The following is a 22130-nucleotide window of genomic DNA, read 5'->3' as shown; positions in this document are numbered from 1 at the left end:
CAGAGGACGCCGGGAGTCGTAGTCTCCTCATCGTGAGGCAGCCTGGAAAGGATGAAGCCTGGCAAGCCCTCGCGCACAGCATGCTGGGAAGCGGCCCGAGCCGGCCCGAGCCTGCCCTCTCCTGAATGAGCGGGTGTGGCTGCAGGCCCCGGGGGTGACTGGCGGGAAAAGGGGATTTTCCTTTCGGAGGAAGCCGCCGCGCCGGGTACGGCGGGAAGAGAGGCGAGAGGCCGCGCGGGGCATCCCGGGAGCGAGGGCCGGGCCGGGCTTCGGCGCGGGGCATTGTGGGAGGTGGACGCCGCTCGGGGTTGGGTAGGTGAGTTGGGGGGGCAGGAAGGGTGCACATCTGGGGGAGCCGAGAAGCGCCGCTGGGAGGGACGGCGGGGCGGGAGGGGCCGCGGCGAGCGGGACTAGGAGCGCTTGGGGAGGCGGGAGAAGGTTGGAGGGAGGTGTAGGAGGGAGGGGAAGACGCCGGGCGTGGGGGGAGCATCTGGGGTGAAGAGCCGGTCAGAGGACCAGGGGCCCTGTCTTGAAACCAGAAGCACATTGGAAAGGACGGTGGCTCTAGCTGGGAGGAGGGGGCCGCAACTTGACCTGTAGGGCATACATCTTAGGAGGAGGTGCACCACAGATGAATATTGGTGATACCTCAGAGTTGGATTGTCCACAAGTGGGCCACACACCTGTAGGCAAAGGGTCCGAGACTGAACGTGGGGAGCACATCTGGACATGAGAGCATCTCTGGGAAGCAGCAGCCACAGCTGAATGTGATGATTCATAGGGTCACATCTGGGGGAAAGGCAACTGCTGCATATGGGAGATCTATCTGGGGAGGAGGGAGCCACAGGTGCATGAAGAATATGCCTGAGGATGAGAGGCCCGTGCTTGGATATGGGAAGCACATCTGGAGATGGAGCATCTGCAGGCAGGGGCATGGATAGCCAAGTGTAGGCACCTGAAAAGGGGAGTTGCAGATGAATGGGACACTCAGATTATTGCCAAGGGTAGGAGACATATGCCAAGGGAAAGAAACCTTGTCTGAAGTTCAGAAAATAAGGAGTCATCTGCAGTTGAGCTTAAGGGCCATATTGGGAGAAGTAGCCCAACTGAACCTTACCACAGAATAAGTTCCAGTGAGCCAGGGGGAAATGGGTTAAGGAGAGAAGAAAGATGGGGTGGAGATTCGTAACTAGAGAGAAAAATCTTGGTTCCAGCTGGGGTCACTACAAGTAGAGGTACCATCACAGACGGGGGAGGTAGGCTAAGGATATGAGATACCCTGGGTGGGGATGGTTCTGATGTATAGCACTACTCCCCCTTTCCACTCAGGGCCCCAGGATGGAACTGCTGGAGCCCCAACCCAGCCCAGCTGCCGGGAAGGAAGAGCAGGAGCTGCTGGAGCGAGCCTTCTTCTCCTGGGCTGAGTTCAGCCGCTTCTTCGACAAATGGTGCCAGCAGCGGCTGGTCGTCTTTTCAGTCAAGAGCTCCACTCATGTGGCACGCAGCCCTTGGGCCAGCGCGCCCCCGCTGTACAGGCTCATCCACGTGCTCAAGTACAGCTACGTGCTACTGGTGTGCAAGGACATGCGCGCGGCCAACCAGCCCGCAGCATGGTGCGTGAGCCTGAGCTGCTGCTCGGCAGGGGGAGGGACACAAGGGGGGGAAGGGCAGGGAGTCCCGCACCCAGACATGTGAGGGAGAGAGCCAGACTGAGGCTGCTAAATACCCAGAGACTGCGAATCAAGGAAGGACGCTTAACTAAGATGGAGATGGAGCCCAATTTATAGACTTTAACAGAGGGAGGCACAACCAAAAGACAGGAAAAGAAAATTTCAGAGCAAGCCAGAGAAAGAGAGCCATGTTTAGCACACAGAGAGAAAGAGTAAGAGACCAAATTATAGGGAAAGCTGCAAGACCTAAAGATTCCTCTGTCAAGAGAATACAATAGTTGAGTCGGGTGGGGGTGGGGGCATTGAGCAAAATCCCTGTCCTTCTAGAACTTTCAGAATGGACAGGTAGATGTACATCAAGCTCACAGGTAGCTCCCTACAGCTGTGAAATATGACAAGGAAGGGCAGGAGAACAATCCTGGGAAGCCAGTTCTCACCAGGGCCAGGGATGTTCTCATTGATCCACATTTAAATAGCTCATTTAACTCAAGCCGAGTTTCTAGATTCCCTTGGACAGGAAAGGGAGCCAACGGCCATCTCTTCTTTAGAGCTTTGGTGCTCAGGTTTGTGCCAGACCCTGTGGCTCTGCTGCTTCATGTTCAGTGCTCTCACTTTCCTTATCCTACCTGCTTGGCCTCTGCAGGTGTGTGAGTTTGAGATCCTGGGTTGTGGAGCCATAGATAAGAGTGGTGTGCTTTAAGAACACAGGCTATGCCTCAGGCTGCCTGAGGCCAGCTCTGCTGCCTACTAGACAGTTCTTTGAGCAATGGACTTCACATCTCCATGCCTCAGTTTTCTCAGCCCTGAAATAGGGTTGTTATAGTATCTGCCTCTGAGGGCTGTATAAGGATGCTGTGAGATTGTGCAGGAGAAGGGCACTGCCCCAGGACCCAGGGCAGCTGGTTAAATGATGGCCGTAACAAGAGTCAAGAGCGCAGAATGAACTGTTCCTCTGTGGACGATGAGTCAGTGCTGTTGAGCATGTGACTTCACCTTTCTGGCTCAGTTACCTCACTTGGAAGATGGAGGAGTCTGATAGGTTTGGTGAGGATTGAGTGAGCTGATGGATGTTAATTGTTCAGAAGCACATCCAATACAAAAGGAGCACTCCACAGCTTTCCTCGCCCACAGTTATTTAAACATTTGTTGTGGGTTTACTGTTCTCTAGTTGCCTCTTTATTCTAGAAGGAGAGACTCAAGGCCAAAAGCAGAACAGTGTCCGTCCTGCTTAGTCCTCCCTACAGCTTGTGCCTAGAACCAAGAGATCTTTAGGGTGCTGGTACGTTCAGTACATCACACGGCAGTCTAGAACATGGGCTTGCAAGAAGCTCAGGCCTAATCAGGAATCACTAACAGGGTCCAATTCAGTGTAATATATTTATTGAGCAATTACTGTATGCACACCTTTTGCTAGACATTTGGAACCCGGAGCTAGCTAGGCCCCTGAACTGCTCAGAATCTGATGGACAAGACTAAATAAGTAAATGGAAGTAGTGGCCCATAGTTCCGAGAGTAAGATTGAATAGGACAAAAAGAATGTGGTCAACTTTACCTGAAAGCTTACAGGATGGTTTGTAGAAGGCTTTCTATAAGAGGTGACCAGTAATTGGAACCTTGAAGGACTTTGTTTCTATCTTTATGTATGCACAGTGTTTGACTTAATAAGTACACGGTGCTTAGTATGTACAGGTAATGTCCCAATGATTATCAGAGCCCTGGGCAGGACAGACAGGGCTATAGAGTAGGTGAGGACAGTGCCTTGGGTATGGGCCTGGTGACCAGTTGGACCATGGGGTGGGAAGCTCAAGAGGGGTCAGTGACTTGGACCTATCAATCATTTCTGAGCTCTTACACCTACCCCCAACTGCTTGAAGCAGGGTCTCTTCTGTGTCACGGTCCCTGAGCCAAGGTCTGAGACTCAAATAGTGTAAGAAGAGGCAAGAAGTGAGGAATGTCTTCAAGGCCTGGACGTGGCAGGGCTGAGTCCAGTGGCTGAGATTTTTACCCTGGGGGTGCCAGGGAGCCCCAGAAAGCTGTGAGCAAGATCAGCTCTGGATGTAGCAAAATCCCTCTGAGCCACGTGGTAGACAGAATGGAGGAGAGTTGGGAGGCTGGAAAGGAGCCTGCAGCCTGGGGTCCAGGAAACAGGGGGTTTCTTCCTGGCTATTCCTCCCCTCTTTCCAAAAGTTGCACAGTGACTCCCCTTCCAAGTCTCCCTGCTGCTCCAGCTGTCCAACTGCCAATCCCTCTCCCTCACCTCTGGGCACTTCCCTCTCTAGGTCAGGATTGCTCAACCTTTCCCAACACCCTCCAGCCTTTGAAAACATAAAGATATTTAAAACCTGTAAGATCAAGAGTAAAAGGGGCAAGGAGAGCACAAATAAATCAAAAGTACTTTTAGAAGAAGAAAAAAAATGTATTGAAAATAGTGGCTACTGCTTTTCAAGTGTTGGTTAGGTACTCGCCCCTTTTCTACATTATTTAACTCTGTCTGTGAGGCCGATATTATTTCGGCCACAATTTCCAGATGAGGAAACTCAGGCACAGAATGGTCAAAGGACTTTCCCAAGATAGCACAGCTGCTAAGAGGGAGAACCAGAATTGGGACTCCACTGTCTGACTGCAAAGTCATGCTTCTTATAGCCATGGTCTTCCCTTCCCTCTGTCTTTACTTCATTCAGTATGTGAGTTAAACATACCAGCACCCTAAAGATCTCCTGGTTCTAGGCACAAGCCTCTTTGTCCAAGAGAATTGTTTTGAGCACTTGCTAAGTGCAGGGTATATATCTTCAATGCTGGGGTTTTCTGAGGAGTGTACAGAACAGACAGCATCAATCAAACCATCACCTTGGTGTGTGATGGAATTTGTCCTAGACCAAAGATGGTCAGGGAGGGCTTCCTGGAGGAGGTGGTGCTGGTTCTGCAGTTGAAGGATGAGTAAGAGTGGACTAGGTTGAAGGAAGGGAGAAGGGTGTTTCATGAAGGAGGAAGCACTGATGGCTGTGGAGAAATCTGGATGGTCCAGAGAGGTTTCCGAGGAGTGATGGGCAGGTGGTGGTGATGGATGGTTTTGATGGGATGGGAGGTGCATATCCTAGGGAAGGTGTGACAAGTGTCTAGGTCACCAAGTGGATTCAGGCGTTCACTTATCATACCGTTGTCCCTGGGGATTGGTTCCAGGATACCAAAATCCTCAGCTGCTCAGTCCCTTATATTCAATTGCTTAGTATTTGCACATAACCTCTACATCTTCCCATCTACTTTAACACACCTAATATGTGTAAATGCTATGTAAATTGTTTTGTGTTGTTTAGGAATTGACAAAAAAAAAAGGTCTATATTTCAGTACACAAGTTATTTTCAAATATTTTGATCCATGGTTGGGTGAATCTGAGGATGTGGAACCTGTGGATATGGAGGGCCAACTGTATACTTCCTGAGCACCTGCAGAGGCAAGATACTGGTCTAGGTGCTGGGGACACAAAGATGGGTAAAACAGACAAAAGTTCCTGTCCATGTGGAGTTTGCATTTAGAGTGGGGGATGGGTAGCATTACCACCCCCACCCACAGGTGGAAGGAAATCACAACAATGGGGTGTTGGGGCACTTGTAGGTGGTTATGTGAGACTTCATGCAGTGGGTGCACTGTTTTCTGGCAAGATGGATGGCTTTATGAAGAGGTGGCCTCCCCTGAGGGAAGGCCTGTCCTAAGGGCTGAAACTCCTAGGCTGAGAGAGGCCAGAGCAGTTTCACAAAAGTGCATGAACTATTCCAGGAAAATGGCCTAGGTAGAATCCTGTGAACTTGCCATTTGGTACATCAGAAACAGCTGCATGTGGGACCTGGTGGCGCTGTAATCCCAGTGACTCAGGAGGCGGAGGCAGAAGGATCAAGTTGGAGGCCAGTCTGGGCAAAGTAAAGGCTGGGAGATGTAGCTCAGTGGCAGAGTGTCCCTGGGTTTATTCCCCAGCACTGCATAAACAAACCAACACAAAACTGCATGTTGGCAGTTTCTTTTGCTTTCACCTGAAGCCGCATGATGAGTGGACATTTGTTTTATTTATAATGATTTTACATGCTTTACATTTTTCTCAATTTGCATTATTTTCTTGCTTTAAATTAGGCAAAAAGTTTGTAATTCTAGCCAGGTGTAGTGGCACACACCTGTAATCCCAGAGACTATGGAGGCTGACGCAGGAGGATCTGAGTTCAAAGCCAACTTCAGAAACTTAGCAAGACCCTGTCTCTAAAAAAATATTTAAAAGGACTGGGGCTGTGGCTCAATGGATGAGGGCCCCTTGGTTCCATCCTCAGTACAAAAAAAAAAAAAAAAAGTTTCTAATTCTAGATTTTCTTAAACTGTCATGTAAGAGGAAAGGGGGGTGTCAAAGATCCCCTTTTGGTTTAACAAGAAAATTCTTGAATATTTATCCTGGTGGTCCTGAGGGGGGTCCCTTTCTCAGGAGCACATGGAGAAAATGTATGATCATTCTCCAGGGGGCACTACTGCCTCACCAGGAGCCAGGGCTTCTTCACTACTGGCTGGGCCTTGGAATGTTACCAAGGTCAACCAAGTAGGAGGCCTTGGGGCCAAGCCCAGCCTGTGACCCATTGTTATAATTAAAGCTTTATTGGGACACAGCCACATCCATTCATTTGCACATTGCCTATGGCATGTGTGTAAAAGTTTATTATCTGGCCCTCTGTAGAAAGAGTTTCCTCCACAAACCTGAAACCTCCTGCCAACAGTGCTGATATCACACCCTCTCATGGAGAAGCACTGGCCCTTCCCCCACCTTTAAGGAAGCAGATGCCAACATGAACATTACCAGGGAGATGCGTGTTGAGTCTTTTTGTTTCTTTTTTTATTGGTTTGGTTACAGTGCTGGGGATCAAACCCAAACACCGTTTCTTTTTCCTGTTCTATTTCATTCTTCATCCTGGGGTTCTAACTGCCTGTGCCATGGGCTACACCCTGCAGCTTGAGGACCACCCCCCAGACAAGCTTGCTTACACTCAGAGGTGGCCTGGAGAGGGCCAGTGGGATGCTGTTTGTGAGGAGGAAGACCTGGGAACCCTCCCAGCCAGAGAGTGCAGTGAGCGTGAGGCAGGGGTGAAGGAACGAGGCTGAAAAGGGAGCCTCTGAGCAGTAGCTGGCAGGCTGCCAAGGGACACGGTGACGCCTTCTCTCTCCATCACTGTTGTAATGAGCCACGACCACCACACTGCCCCGAGATGATAATTATTATTTTAGAGTTCTGGAGGTCAGAAGGTCTCACTCCAGCCTGCGGTCCTCCCAGGGGCTCTGGGAGAACCTGCTTCCAACTTCTGGAGCCACCAAAGTTCTTTGGCTTGGCTCCTACCTCCATTGTCAAAGCCAACAGAGCAACATCTTCGTCTGTCTCTGTCTTTGGTCCACTTATTTCCCACTCTCCCTTGAAGGAGATGACATGGGGTTCGACCAATTTTAGGACCTTTTTTTTTTTTTTTTTTTTTTTTTTTTTGGTACCAAGGATTGAACTCAGGGGCACTTGACCAATGAGCCACAGCCCTATTTTGTACCCTATACAAAATGCATTATTCTGTATTTTATTTAGAAACAGGGCCTCACTGAGTTGCTTAGCGCCTCGCTTTTGCTGAGACTGGGTTTGAACTCACAATTCTCCTGTCTAAGCCTCCCAGAGCCACTGGGATCAAACTTTCAAAAAGTTTAATATAACATCATAAGGCAACATGGTGATTTTTCCCCAAAATCAAACGTGTAACTGGCACCCTGAACAGAAGCCAGAATATGTCTAACTCCCCCCACACACTGCCTCCCTCCCCTGAGGGTTAAGGCCAGGGAAATCGTTGTCTAGCCTCCTCCCAACAGCCACTCGCTGCTGCCTGCTGTTGAAGTCTATCTGGCCTCTGATAGCTGGTGTGACAGGGCGTCCATGTTGGAGATCATATAGGTTGTGCCTTCTCAGTGTTGATGAGCAATTTACTCTTGGGATCTGCCACAACTTGCTTTCTCACTCTTGGATGTTGGGTTTCGTGTATTTGGCTGGTAGATGGCACTGCGGTGAACAAGCCAGCTCACAGCACCTGCCCATGTGCAGGCATTTTCTGGAGTAGGATGGCAAGGGCACAGGGAGGCGGGGACCTGCCAGTGGGTCTGCCACACGGTTTTCCATTGATGCTCGTGTTGGTGGCATGATAGTTCTGGTTGCTCTGTGTCCTCGTCAAGGCTGCATGTTTTCTCTCTCTCTCTCTCTCTCTCTCTCTCTCTCTCTCTCTCTCTCATGCTTTTTTCTTTTGTTTGGCTTGAGACAGAGATCTGGCTGGGCTGCCCAGACTGGCCTTGAACTCCTGGACTCAAGCAATCCTGCCACCATGTCCCTCACTGGTCTCTTTGGCAGGGCCATCCTGCTGGTGTGTAGTGGTATTTCTTTGGGTTTTTCACTGGTCATCTCCTTGATCATTGCCCCTGGGGGTATATGAAGTTGGAAAGCAGAGAAACACACCTTCCCTTGCTTAGGGGCACGTAAAACCATGTGGGAAGGTGAAGTCCATGATTTTGGTAGTGGCTGCCTCTGGGGGCAGAATGAAGAGGGGTTTGTTAGGGCAGAATTCACCCAGGGCTTCAACTTGTGATGCTGCTATTGCTAAACCAGAAGCAGATACAAGACTAAGATGTTTTATTGCTGAAGTCTTTGGAGGTAATATAATAAAGCATTGGTTCACTTTGACAGCTGGTGGTGGGTACAGAATTTTCACAAACATGTAGTGCTTACTGTGTGCTCTACACGTATCAGTCCTTTCCATCCTCAACCCTATGAAGAAGGTCTGATGATTGTTAATCCACCTTTGAATATATGTGGAAACTGAGGCACAGAGACCTGAAGTGACTTGCCCAAGATCATACAGCCGGCATATTCTTAAAAGGCCCTCTACTCTTCTCTATGATTAAAACTTAATTATTTAAAAACAAGAAAGAAAAAAACAGAGAGGAAGGAGAGGGCAGTAGAGGGATGTGACCTGCGGTGGTGGTTCCTCCCGCAGGCCCCCCCAGCCCAGCTGCCCGGCCTTCATCACACTCAAGCTGAGCCCCCTGCGGGACCGACTAGTGGTGTCTGAGTGCCAGCTGACCCACTCGCACCCGGCCTGCCCGCGGGAGTTCGCCTACCACTTCCGCCCTGGGCACCTGCTGGCCAACGCCTGCCTGCCGGTGCGCATCACCAACCAGATCTCCAAGCAGTTCGTGGCCCCCGCTGACGTGCGCCGCCTGCTGTCCCACTGCAAGGGCCCCGACCACGGCGTGCTGGACGCCCTGCATGTGCTGGAGGGGCTCTTCCGCACCGACCCCGAGGCCAAGGTAGGATCTCAGGAGACAGCGAGTCGCTTGTCCCTTCCCCACCCACTCTGCCCTGCACCCCTTCCCTGCACCCACGCATTCCTTAGCTCTGTGCAGCTGGCATGGGGCAGAGAGAGACTCGTCTCTGCCCTCAGTGAGCCTCCCTGTCCCCTGTGGGAATGTTCTGATCCTGTGCCTGTGAGCGCTTGAATTGTGGCCAGTGTGAGGGGAACTGGATGTGTTTAATATTAATTCATTGAAATTCACATAGCCATTTATGACCGTTGGCTACTTGCAGTTCCGGTAGGAGAAAGCAGCAGTGGACAAACACGTCCAGTGTCAGTACTGCGGAGGGGGGGGTCGGGGGAGGATGCCAAAGCTGGCAGAAGATGCTAATTGTTTTAAAATTAAACTACAGATAGAAAATGCACAGTACAAAACGATCAGTATATAGTTTGAAGAGTGTTCACAGGGTTCCACGCCCAGATCAAGAATGAGAAGGGGGTGCTGTGCCCTAGAAGGTGACCAAGTGGAGAACTGTATTGCAGAGCAAGGCCGGGGCTTTCAGAGAGGCGCTGCAAGGGTGCTGTTTGATCTGAGTGGTCAGGCAAGGCCTTTTTAAAGAGAAGGTGAATCAGGGAAGGGACGGGACACCCATGTCGTCAAAGGGAAGAGCTCCAGAAGAGGGGACAGCCAGTGCCAAGGCCTAGAGGCTGGAGCAAGCTTGGCAAGTCGAGGGTGCTGCCCTTCCATCTCTGCAGCCCAGGGAGGGGGGCTTGAAGTTTAATTAAAAAAAAGGCAAGGAGGGGGAAAAGACACATGGCTGTGTCTTTGTCTTTCAAGGGTGGAAATGAACTCAGCTCAGGGTAGAGCTGAGGTGTGCACCCATCCCCCTTGCACAGGCCCAGAGTACTCACCCATCACCTGGCCAGTAACCAGCCTGTATCCTCAGATAATGCTGATAACTTAGCTAAAGTTTTCAGTGTACCAGGCACTACCCTAAGTGCTTTCCATATCCTCCTTCCTTATTCTGTTCTTTGTCCTTTGTTTGTTTGTTTTTTGATCTGGGGATCAAACCCAGGGCTTTAAGTGCTTACCACTGAGCTCCATGCCAGCCCTTGTTGTCATTGTTGAAATCTCACCTCAGATGAATGAGGAAGGCCTTCACTATTCTCAATCCCCATTTTACAAACAAACAAACAAAACCCCTGACGCATTGAGAAGTCAGGTAACTGGCCCAGAGTCAGGGGCTGTTTAATGGGTTGGGGCCCACAGTCTGGATCCAGGCTTTAGTCTTCTCTGTTGTGCCCTTGCCCAGTTGGAAGCATGGCCCAGCCCCACTCCAACAATCCCATCCTCCAGAAGGTAAGAGCCCTACCTATGTCAGTTTGCTGCCCTGAGAAAAATGGGGGTATGCACACACAAACTCCCTACTCCACTGGTCTTCACAGAGCTAATAACTGTCACCCACTGTCCCCACTGAATAAATAAACCTCAGGTGGTCTCCCCAGAAGCACCCCGCAGGTCTTCCATGAATTAAAGCCATTTGTGGAATGGGATTGGCTTTAAAACTTCCATCTTGGATGCTGCCAACCCAAACTCGGTTTAATGAAAAGCCCCTTTGTCACCTCCTGGCCCCAGGTCCCCTCCTCACAGGTCAGCAGAGTTACCAGTTGCTCATAGATTTAATATCTTCTTATTCTATGGCCCAGCATTGACTAGTGGATCTTTCTACAATGATAGAAACATCTGTGCTGTCCAGTGTAGTAGACACTGGCTCCTGGGACTACTGACCACTTTGTTAGTATGAATGAGGAACCGGAGTTTTAAAACTTAAAGTAATGGAAATTTCAACAGCCCCATGTGGCTGGCGGCTTCTGCGTTGGACAGCACAGTGCTATAAATGTGCAGGTAAGTTTGCATTTCTGTATTTTTAACCTCGTTTACTCCCCCGCCCCTGCCACTCAGCAGGGCTGCGTGTTCTGCACACGACTTTGCTTCTGGCTTTATGTGTTGGGGAGGGCCAGGGGTCAGCATCTTTCATTCTTCCTCTGGGGCTGGTCAGATCCCCCTGAGAAAGCTCCATCCTCCTGGCTGGAGGATGAAAGCCAGGCTGCCCACTTCTGGAACTTCATGGGGAAGAGGCAGGGGAGCTGGCTCTTGGTCAGCAAAATGCACCCAGACCCATATGGGATTCCCCCTCCCTCATCCTGAGACGGGCCTGATTCCCCAAGGCCAGTGCCCCTTTCTGCTTTACTGTCTACAGTAATGGGGACCAGCAGACAGGGTAGGAGGAGGGAAAGGTGGGATTTGGAGGTCAAGTTGCTTCTTCACTGCACCTGTATTGTAACTTCTCACTGCGGATTTGCCAGGTCTGTAGGAGGACTGTGCGGTTGGTACTCAGTACTCTCTAGCTCTGGCTTAAGGTTTATGGGGTTTTTTTGGTAGGAGAGGAGTCAGCTTGTTCTTCTGTTTTCCAAATTCCAAAGCTTGGTACCTGCCATCTTTCCTATTGCCCCTGTCTTTCAGGTTGTAAAAAGTCATTCCTATAGATGGGTTTGAAGTTCAAGAGAAAGTGAGATGTGTCCAGGCCATCACTCACATATTTCACCAGCTTGCTTTCACTTAAAGGGTCTATTTAAAGAGTTCTGCATTATTAATATGTCAACAATTATAAAAAAGAATGCTTTATTGTCATTCCAAGACTAGCTAAGCAAGTGTCATACATTATTCTTTTCGATTTGCAGCAGTCTTCCAAAGGAGAATGTATCTCTTTGGGTCACTGTAACAAAATGCCCAAGACAATTAATTTATAAAGGGGGAAGTTATTTATCTCACAGTTCTGGAGGTTCCAGTCCACGACTGGGCAGCACAGCTGTGGGGTGACTTAGGTACAAAATTGATAACTGTAATTGGTGAAAGCAAAAGATTGGAAACAACCAGATGTCACCAGTGGGTGATGGTTGGTTATTTAATCTATGGCACATCCATCCATGGAACACTATGAAGTTCTAAAAAGGAATGGAAAACTCTAGGCCCTGATCTGGAAAGATCTCTCAAATGAATTTTTTAATATATATATTTTTTTAGTTGTAGATGGACATAATACCTTTATTTATGTATTTATCTATTTATTTATTTTGTAGTGCTGAGGATCGAACCCAGAGCCTCACACATGCGAGGCAAGTGCTTTACCACTGAGCCATAACCCAAGCCCCTCTCAGATGCATTTTTGTGTTTAAAAAAAAAGTAAGTTGCAAAACTGCACATAATGCGCCATGTTATGTATAAATTAGAGAAAATAAGACATACAGGTATGCTTGCTTATAGTCACAGAAAGAAACTTCAGAAGCATGCCAAGAGAAGTGGATGGGGTGGAATAGAGAGCAGAAATGGGATGATTAGAATGGAGAGCTGGGAGTGTGACATTTAATTGCTTAATTACATGAATTCCATCGTTTCACTTTTGGGCCATGTGAAATTTACACATTCAAACCATTAATTTTTTTTCTGGCACTGGGGATTGAACCCAGGGCACTTTACCACTGAGCCACATCCCCAGCGCTTTTTATTTTTTATTTTGAAACATGGCCTCCCTAAGTTGCTGAGACTGGCCTCAAACTTACAGTCCTCTCAAGTTTCTTGGATTATAGGCATGCGCCACCATACCCAGCTCCAATAATTAATTTTTAAAAAGAAAATGAAAGTGTGAAATAGTCCCAATGTGCTATACCCATTTGTTTCTCTTTTAAGAGGAAAAATTGGGGGGCAAATGATGGGGTCGCGTCAGGCCTGGGGCTCTAGTAACAACCAGCCCTGGCATCTCAGTGGCTGAGCTCAGTGGGCTTTACTCACTGCTCACCCACGAGGAGAGGAAGCAAGAAATACTGCCAGTCTTTCATCTGGGCACCCAGAAGGACAGGCTGTACTCTATCTGTCTGGGATGGCAGTTAGGGCTCTGTCCAGAAGTGATGTCTGAGGTCATTTCTGCTCACAGTTCATTGGCCAAAGCAAGTCACATGACCCTGCCTACCTGCAAGTAGTAAGGAGAGGTGCATAATTACCTAGTGTCCCGGATGGAGAGAACTGCAATTACTTGGAAAAGGATAAAGGACATTCTGGGGAGCCACTTCACCAACACCCTCCCAAAACCCTGCCTGGATCTGGGGCTGAGGGTACCCCTGCTCTGTAGACTCCGGGCCTCCTGCAGCTCACTCCCAGCATTAGATCAGCCAACTTTGGAAGGACAAAATAACAGCTGCCAACTTCTATGTTGATATGTGCTAGACAGCTTTTTACACATTCTGACTGTGCTATGTGTGGCTTTGGGACATTGAACAAGTTATGAACAGGCTACCTAATTTCTATGAGCCTCAGTGTGGGGACAATAACAACAGATAATACCTATTGCTATGTGAGAAATAGGTTTGTATGTGACAGGGAGAGGAGAAAACAATGCCTAGAAAGTAGGAAGCCCTCCAGGTGTTAGCTCAATCCCCCCCGCCCCCCGCCCCCCGCACATCAGAGTGGAAAATAGTACTCTTCTGATCTTGTGATAAAGGAAACATGGACTCAGATGTAGGAAGAGGCATAGGTAGAACACAGTGCTGTGATTTCTGGTGTTAGCACATGTAGAGTCTTCTAGGGTAGATGCTTCTTCTGCTACCAACTTGTGTGTCTGGAGGTGACACCTACATTCACTTGGGTCCTCAAAGTCTGCTCCTCCCTGGGCTCCTGTGTCCCCCCAAATGAACCACCATGCACTATGTACCTCCGGGTCAGACCTGTTTGGTCACTTTCACAAAGTCGTGAGTGTACAGTGATAACAAACAGATCAAATCCTTGCTCTACCTGGCAGGTACTATCTGGGTGACTTGAGGCAAGCAGCCGGACCTCAGTGCCTCAGTTTCCCCTTCCAGAACAGGAAGATGACCCAGGCGTGATAGTGTGTGCATATAATCCCTGCAACTTGGGAGGCCTACGCAGGAGGATCACAAGTTCAAGGCCAGTCTCAGCACCTAATGAGACCCTGTCTCAGAAAGGGCTGGGGTTTGGCTTTTTGATAAAGTCCCTCTGGGTTCAATTCCCAGTACTGGGGAAGGGAGTACAGAGGGATGGAAAGATGATGGTTCTGTTTTACAGGGTGGTTATAAGGTTTAAAAGAGTCAGTGCTCAGGACTGTACCTGGCACAGGGAACCCTCTTCATGTGCGTTGTTACCTTCCCAAGGGCTTTACTCACTGAAATCATCTTCTTTATATTTATTCGTTTCGGTTTGTTGGCTGTCTCCTCCCACTCTGGGATGTCTTATTATTCTCCTCAGTGTCCAGACAAGTACCCAGCACATCGCACTTGCCCAGTAAGCCTTTGGTAGAACAAGGCATTCATTACATAATCCCACCTTGGTCATGTCACCACACCCCTGAAGTACCACCCACACATCTCCTCCCATCCCTACCTTTGATCCCCAACCATTCCTAAAGGCCTGAACCTGGCTCCCAGCCCCTCCACTTGCTAATTCCATGGACTTGGCAGGTCACTCCCCTGGGGTAGTTGGGGGTCCCTAAGACCATCCCTAGGTTCAGTGATTCACTAGAAGGACTCATAGAACTCAGAGAAATCATTATACTCATAGTTCGCATTTATTACAACAAAAAAATATAGATTTAAGTCAGCAAAGGCAAGAGGCACACTGGATGGAATCCAAGTGACCAGGAATGAGATTACAGGTGTCCCCACCTGGAGGAGACGATGTAAACAATGTTTAGTTCTCCCAGCAGTGACAGGTGACAACATTGCATGAAGCATTACCACCTAGGGACTCTAACCCGAGCCTTGGTGTCCAGGGTTCTTGGTGGCGGTCTGTCACATAGACATGTCTGACCTTAGTCTCCAGCCTCTCCAGAGGTCCAGCATATACAGCATGGCCCAAGGCCCCCACCATGAGTCACACGGTGTTAGCATAGACTGCTTGATGTGACCTATGTTTGCGGAACAGAGACTATGTTATCAGGCAGAATGGCCAAGGGCCTAGAAGGGCCCTCTCAGAAGCTGATCAAGGACCAGACTTTTCTTTGAAGTATGCAGGGTTTGGACAGCCCAGGTCTGCTGAGTTCATCCTTTACTGCACATTCGGGCCCTTCAGCCTCAGTGTTCATATCTGCAATATTGGGAAATAATGATTCCTTCTCAGTGATGACCCTTACTCCATCAGAGGGAGACACAGCAACCTGGTCCCATTAGCCTTTCTGTTCAGCATGCATTCCACACTCAGGTAACCACTAACACCCAGCGAACACTCAGGCCAGCGCTGCCTGCGTGCTTCACATAGATTAACCCTTTCGGTCCACATATTTTCTTTATAAAGTGAAGCACAGAGAAATACAGACACTTTCCCTAAGTCACACAGCTGGTGTGTAAACGTACGCAGCTGGTAGGTAGACAAACCTGGATTTGGATTTCTCTGACAGTCTGGCTCTTGGCTCTAGGAACTCTTAATTTTCTGATCCTTGTGCCTCTCAGCTGAAAGCAGCACCAACTGTCCTATTGCTCATTGACTCTTGACCATCCAACAGGGTAGGACTTGGGGCCTGCCTTGGTCTTTTCTTCTCCTTTTGGCCTAGCGTAGGGTTTAAGGAAAAAGTGGGTATACAAGAAAAGCTTATAGACTTTGAAGAAAACCCAAGATCAGGAATCAGAATATTCCATGGAAGAGCAGAAATTAGCTTCTGGTTAGTCAAGTGCTTGCTTCTGGACAAGTCTCAAGGCATATGTTTTACTGTCTATGTCTATTCCTGACTCCCAGGGAGAAGAGGATGTGAACTTCCCTAATTTATATTTAAGTCAGTTTCTAGACCATTGCTGTCCAATAAAATTTTCTGTGATCATGGACATGTTATATATCTCTGCTGCCTAGTAGACACTAGCCTCATGTAGTTGTTGAACACATGAAATATGGCTAATGCAGCTGAGGAAATGAATTTTTATATATTTAAATTTTTTTCTTGCAGTGCTGGAGATGCATTCATACTAGACAAGGGCTCTACCCCTGGAGCTACATCCCTAGTCTTAAATTTTTAAATTTAAACATGGGATTCATGGCTAGCAGGACAGAGCAGGTCTAGATTGAACATCTACTAAGAAGATTAAATCATAGAGTAATGATGTACAGATTAATGATGGTCAAAAAATTGTTAGCAGTTATGTAACTCATGCAATTGTAAGCATACTGGTTTTTTAAGAAATATTTTTAATTTCAATGCTGAATATATTATTTCAGGGTTAGGAAAGCATTTCATTCTTCTTTTTGAACCGAACAGTAGGTTTGTTTTTGTTTTTTTTAAACAGAGCACAGCACAACACTTTTGAAACGGTCCTGTAGGATGGGCTTGGGTGGTGCAGATGTTTGTGGAGAGACGTGTGGTCCAACTGGATTCAATCCTGCCTCATTCTGCAGCTGTACATCAGCTCTCTTAGGGACTGGCTGAGGGACCCCAGCCACTGGCACAGTATGGGGGACCCTGGCTCATAGCTACCAATCTCTCCTCCCCATCACGTGACTTTTTGGCAATAATGAGGCCAGAGTGACTGAGACCAAAGTGGGAGAGAGACAGAAGATGAGATCAAAAGGGCTAATTTCCCCTATTAGTCAGCTTTGTATCACTGTAGCCAACACCAGGCATGGGCTACTTGGGAAATAAGAAGAGGTGTGTTTTGGCTCATGGTTCTACGAGGTCCAAGTCCAAGATGGAGCTGCCCCACTGGTTTGGGGCTCTGGTGAGGATGGCACCTCGTGGTGCCTATACAGGCCAAAGCAAGCACCCTGATGTCCATCCAGGAAGGAGAGAGAGAAAGGGACAGTGAGAGCCCAATGGGTCCCTCAGTTCCCTTGAGGGACACATCTCCAGTGACCTCAGGACCTCCCAACAAGCCCCACCACTTCAAGGCCAATGGCACCTCCCAATACTGCTGCCCTGATGGACAAGGTTTAAGCATATGGACACTGCCCATATTCAAGCCACAGCATCTCCCAAGGCCCATAATTGTGATGTGGATTCTTGATCTTAATTGGAGTGGGAGGAGAAGGCCTGGGAAGCTCTTTCAAGCAGGGGAGGGAGCAATCTAATGGGAGTTTTGAAAATGCTTCTTGTTGCCACTGTGGGGAACAGACAGGGTGAAAGTGGACTCCTGAAGCCCAGGTGGGAGAATGTGGTGGCCCCAGCCAGGATGGTAGCCGTAGGGTTAGGGAGAAGTGGCTAGGATCTGGATTCATTCTGAGGAACAGTTCTGGGATTTAGGCATGGATTGCATATGGAGGATGGAGAAGGAGAGAAAAGAAGCATCGCCCCGAGTGTTGGGCCTGAGTTACAGGTGGATGGTCTATAGCTGGGATCTGCACATGCCAGGCATTGCTGCAAACCTTGGACAGGACTGACCTCATTTTAGCCTCACCAGGACATCCCATTTTAAATAGATATTCTCATTTTGCCAGACAAGGAAATTGAGGCTCATTGAGGGGGATGTCACTGCCTGGGGTCCCATAACTAATGAGGCAAACCTGAGATTCAAATGCAGTCTGTTACCTGAAACTCCACTCCTGAGAAGTGGCCATTGGATTTCCCTCCCTCCCTCCAGATGTTTCAAACTGTTTTCCTGGGACAGGTGCCTTAAAAAGCATCAGAGATGCAAAAGGGAACAACATTCTGGCCCTGTGGGGCTTATATCTTAGGGAGGGCCAACAGGTAGTGGGTGAATTGACAAAAAAGATACCAAGTCCTGGAGGGTGGCAAGTGCCGTGTCCCACAGGAGCTGGAGAGAGATGGGGCCTTGGCTTAATTGGGATGGTGGTGTTGGGGCAGAGCTCATTATTCTAATATTGAACTCTTAGAGAGCACTTACAACTTGTCGAATGAATAACAGTAGTGATGCTATTTGTGCCAGGAAAAGTTCTAGATGCATTTCATCCTAACAATCAGAGGGATTTTTTTTTTTTTTTTCTGGTGGTACTGAGGATTGGACCCAGGGTTGCTTTACTACCCAGCTACATACTCAGCCCTAGTATTATTACTACTATAATTATTATTAGGGTCTTGCTAAGTTTTCCAGGCTGGCCTCAAACTTTGTGATCCTCCTGCCTCAGCCTTCCAGGGTGCAGGGATTACAGACGTGCCACTGCCCACTGAGGACTGTTCACAGAGGAACTCTATTACCACTTTACAGATGAGAGGGAGATTAGGGAAATTTCAGAAGCTAGCCAGCCAGGAAGGGTCAGGACGTCTCGCCTCAGGGACTTTGCTTTCAACTGCTGCTCTCTTCTGCTGGAAGAAATGAGTATTCAATTCCTAGGGCGAGAAGTTTCAGAACCCAGAGGGTTTAAGGAGGAACTGAACTGAGATACTGAGAAGGAAAGTCAAGCAGTTAGGCTATGGTAGGGGTAGGACTCAATCTGAACGTTCTACCTCTCTGGTCCACCGTTTACCACTAGACTGCCTCCTAATTCAGCCCTAGGAAGCCCCAGCATGGAGGAGTAAAAAAATATTTCTGGGCCCCATCCAGAGTTTCAGCCTTAGTAGGTCTTGGGTGAACCCCACAAGGTGCATGTCTATCTGTCAGCTGCTGCTCCTGGTCCAGGGCCTATACTGTGAGAATCACTGCCCCTAGGCCGCCTGACGACTCATAAAGCAATGAACACTCTGTTCCCAGCAGGAAAAAATGAAGCTAGGCAAAAAGTGTGTGTGCAGATATCATATTGCTAACAGGTCGTGGTGCCTGGATCTCAAACCCAGACAATCGGGCTCAGTCTGCTTTTTTTTCCCCCTTTGGCCGCTGTCTGGGGAGCTAGGCGGGGCAGCCCCTTCGTTCCCTGACCTCTTTCCTACCTCCTTGCCCTCGCCCGCAGGTGAAGCTGGTGTTCGTAGAGGACCAAGCTATGGTAGAGACTGTGTTCTTCCTGACATCGCGCACCAGGGCGCTGTTGCGGCGTTTCCCGCGCATACTCCTGGTGGACCGACTGCCTGGCCTGCAGGGCACACTGGACCTGCTGGCGGTGCTGTGCGTGGATAGCGCAGGACGCGCACGCCAGGCTGCCTGCTGTGTGGCGCGCCCTGGCACGCCAAGCCTCCTACGTTTTGTGCTGGTCTCATTGCTTCAAAGCGCACCCGACGTCAAGGGCCGAGTGCGCTGCCTCACCGCGGGGCCAGAAGTGGCAGCACAGCTGCGGGCCGTGCGCCAGCTGCTGCCATGCGCACGAGTGCAGATCTGCCGCGCGCAAGGCCTCGAGACGCTCTTCAGCAAGGCTCAGGAGCTGGGCGGTGCCAGCCAAGAAGACCCAGGTCTGTGGCCCCTGCTGTGCCGCCTGGCCGGCGCGGCATCCTATGCAGCCTACTCCGAGGCACTAGCTGAGCTGCGTGCCCAGGGCCCGGCCGCCTTTGTTAAGTACTTCGAGCACAACTGGGCACCCCGCCATGACATGTGGGTGCGTTTCCGTGCCTATGAAGCATCCCGTAATCTGGATGCGTGCGCCCTGGTGCGTGGCCACCGCAAGAGACTTCTGCGCCGCCTCAGCCCCTCACACAGTGTGGCACAGTGCCTTCGCGACCTGGTGGCCATGCAGTGGGCGGACGCAGTGGGGGAGGCAGCCTCCGAGGGCGCTGATGGTGATGGAGCATGGCTGGACAGCCAGCCCGGGATGGGGGGAACCCAGGTCGAGAATGAGAGGGTGAGGGGTCTGGAAAATAGTGATTGGGGAGGAGCTCAGCTAGAAAGTGAGAAGGGGAGGGGATTGCAGGCCAGAGAACAGAGAGGAGTCCAGTTGGAGAACCCGAAAGTGAGGGGGCTGGATGGGATTATCTGGAGAGGGACCCAGTTAGAGAAAGATCACTTGAGAGGGCCAGAGATCAGAGACTGGAGGGGAGGCCAGTTGGAGGATCAAAGGATTAGGGTGTTAGAGATCATAGAAAAGAGGGGAACCCGGTTTCAGTCTGAAAAGGCAGGAGGTCTTGAAGGGAGCCCCTGGAGAGGAGTCCCGTTGCAGGAAGAAAGGGCAAGTGGTCTGAAACTCGGAGACCGGAAGGGGCCTCAGGCGGAAGTGGACAAGGACAAGAGACTGGGTCTCAAAAACTGGAGTGGGATCCATTTGGAGAAGCCCCTGGATTTAGTCCCTGAGAACGGAGATCGGAGGGGGTCCCTGGGGGGAGAAGAGGGGAGGAGGGGGCCAGAGCTAGCAGAAGAGAGGGGAGGGAGGTCAGGGGCCAAAAGAAGACGAGGCCTGGAAGACATAGTTGTGATCCAGCTTGGGGACACCAGGGTCACAGGTGTGGCAAATGGAGACGGAGAGGGAGCCCTGTCCATGGGCCCCACAAACAGAGCAAGACAAGGGCTGGACACAGGAGGGAGGGGTCCAGGGCTGGGGAATGGGGTCCTGTGCACTACCCCCATGGGAACTGTGTTGGAAGGCAATCCAGAACGGGCAGTGATGAGGAGTGAGTCCCCAGCTGCAAGGGAAACCCTGCAGGAAGGAAGTGAAGAAGGCCCAAGGGATCCAAAGAGGCTTTGCTACCCCTCAGGAGAGGAAGAGGTAGACTGGGAGCCACTGGCCAAATTCCGAGCAGCCTGTGGGCCAGAGCTGGCAGACCTGGTGGCTGAGGAGCTGGCCTTCGCCAGGCAGCACGGGACCCGGGGTTTCCACTGGACCGGAGCTGGGTTTGCTCTTAAGGATGGCACCTCAGACTTCTTCCTGGACGGAGCGCTGACCCACTGCAGCTGCTCCATCCATGCGGCTCGACACCTACCCTGCCGGCACCTCTTTGCAGCCCGCCTCCTCACCGGGGCAGCCTTATTCCACATGGACCTGCTCAGGGATTGCTGGGGGAGCGCCCAGGAGCCCTGACCCTTCTGCCCTCTACCTGCCACCCTCCACTTGGAGGGCATTCTTCAATCCCAAAGATAACAGTGCTGAGGCCAAGGAGGGCACCCCAGTCCCTCTGGTCACCTCCTGGGTCATCCAGGGACTTCATCTTGGCAGTTTGCCTCTCTGGGTCCAAGGGGAAGCTGGCAATGGTCTCTGAGGTCCTAGAGCCACAGCAGTGGAAACTACTGATGGGTGGATTCAGAGGAAACGTGTGATGAGAGGTATAAACAGGGTCAGGCCAAGGTGGAAAGCAGGAGAGGGGCTGAGCTGGGGGGAGGGAGCAATAGTGGAGGGAAGGGATGACACCAGGATGTGGGGAGGGTCTGGTCCGAATTGAACTCGTCTGGCCAGGGAGTGCACAGGGGGTGGGGGAGCAGAGGAGGACAAGAAGACATGGAGAGGAAAGGGCAGAGAAGATAAAAGGGGAGACCCATGGAGGAGAGGACACAGGAAGATGCAGAAATGGAAAAGAAGTAAGGAAATGCAGGGGAGGCAGGAGAGGGTGAGGATGGGAACCAGGAAGAGGAGGAGGAGACAGGGAAGGGAGGGAATTTTAAAAGGAGATGAGACAAAAGAGGTGGAGAGAGAACTGAGAATGGTCTGGGTGTTTCTCCACTTGGCTTTTTCTTCACTTTCTGGTTGGCCATTCCTGGAAAAAGGGGGAAAGGGCAACAGGGGTCTGGAGGGATGGGCTGGAGACTCTCCTCAGGAAGGGGAACTGTCTGGACTATTGTGCTTAAAGACCGGAATAAAGCAGTATTATTTTGGTTTCCATGCTGAGTTCATGGCTTCAGGGGGAAAGTGGGAGGTCCAGAAGCAGAAGAAAATTGAGCTGGCTAGTGTCCCTCTATTTTCTATCAACAAAGCCTCCTGGGGCCAGATGGATGGAGGAGCCATGGCAGCTCAGGCCTCATCTTTCTCTGGACCCTCAAATAACTGGCCCCTGCTGATCATCTTTGCCAGTGATTGGTTTGAGAATGGACCTGTGACCAGTCCTAGCCAATGAGTCTGCTCAGGTTGGGGTGGAACTTCTAAGAGAGATTCCCTCATTCCTAAGAAGTTTCAGAATGAGATGGTGTGAGTAGGAACCCACACTGTGGAGGACTGAGCTGAAAGCTGAAGACAGTCTGACCTTTGCTTGGCTGATGGGAGTTCCTGGAGTCTGCTCTACCACAGGACTTCTTAAATAAAAGATACCTTAGTGATTTAGGGAAGTT

The 22130-nt window shown here is 50.1% G+C and overlaps 1 protein-coding gene across 3 annotated transcripts; it reads left to right on the top strand.

Moving 5' to 3' along the window:
* The first annotated feature begins 60 nt into the window (after positions 1–60).
* ZSWIM9 (zinc finger SWIM-type containing 9) lies at positions 61–21987 on the top strand. 3 transcript variants are annotated; one of them, XM_081274454.1, is made up of 4 exons: positions 61–205; positions 1330–1613; positions 8715–9027; positions 18904–21987. In XM_081274454.1, exons 2-4 carry the CDS (start codon positions 1339–1341, stop codon positions 20890–20892), a joined length of 2577 nt encoding a protein of 858 aa, XP_081130580.1. In that variant the 5' UTR covers positions 61–205; positions 1330–1338; the 3' UTR covers positions 20893–21987. The 3 variants fall into 3 exon arrangements, with proteins under 3 accessions (XP_081130580.1, XP_081130579.1, XP_081130578.1); XM_081274453.1 differs by having other exon boundaries at positions 61–312; XM_081274452.1 differs by having other exon boundaries at positions 61–316.
* The last annotated feature ends 143 nt before the right edge of the window (positions 21988–22130 follow it).

This window comes from Spermophilus citellus (assembly GCF_964194105.1).
Source record: "Spermophilus citellus genome assembly, chromosome: 18".
Lineage (NCBI taxonomy): Eukaryota > Metazoa > Chordata > Mammalia > Rodentia > Sciuridae > Spermophilus > Spermophilus citellus.
This window is presented reverse-complemented; position numbering and strand designations above follow the sequence as displayed.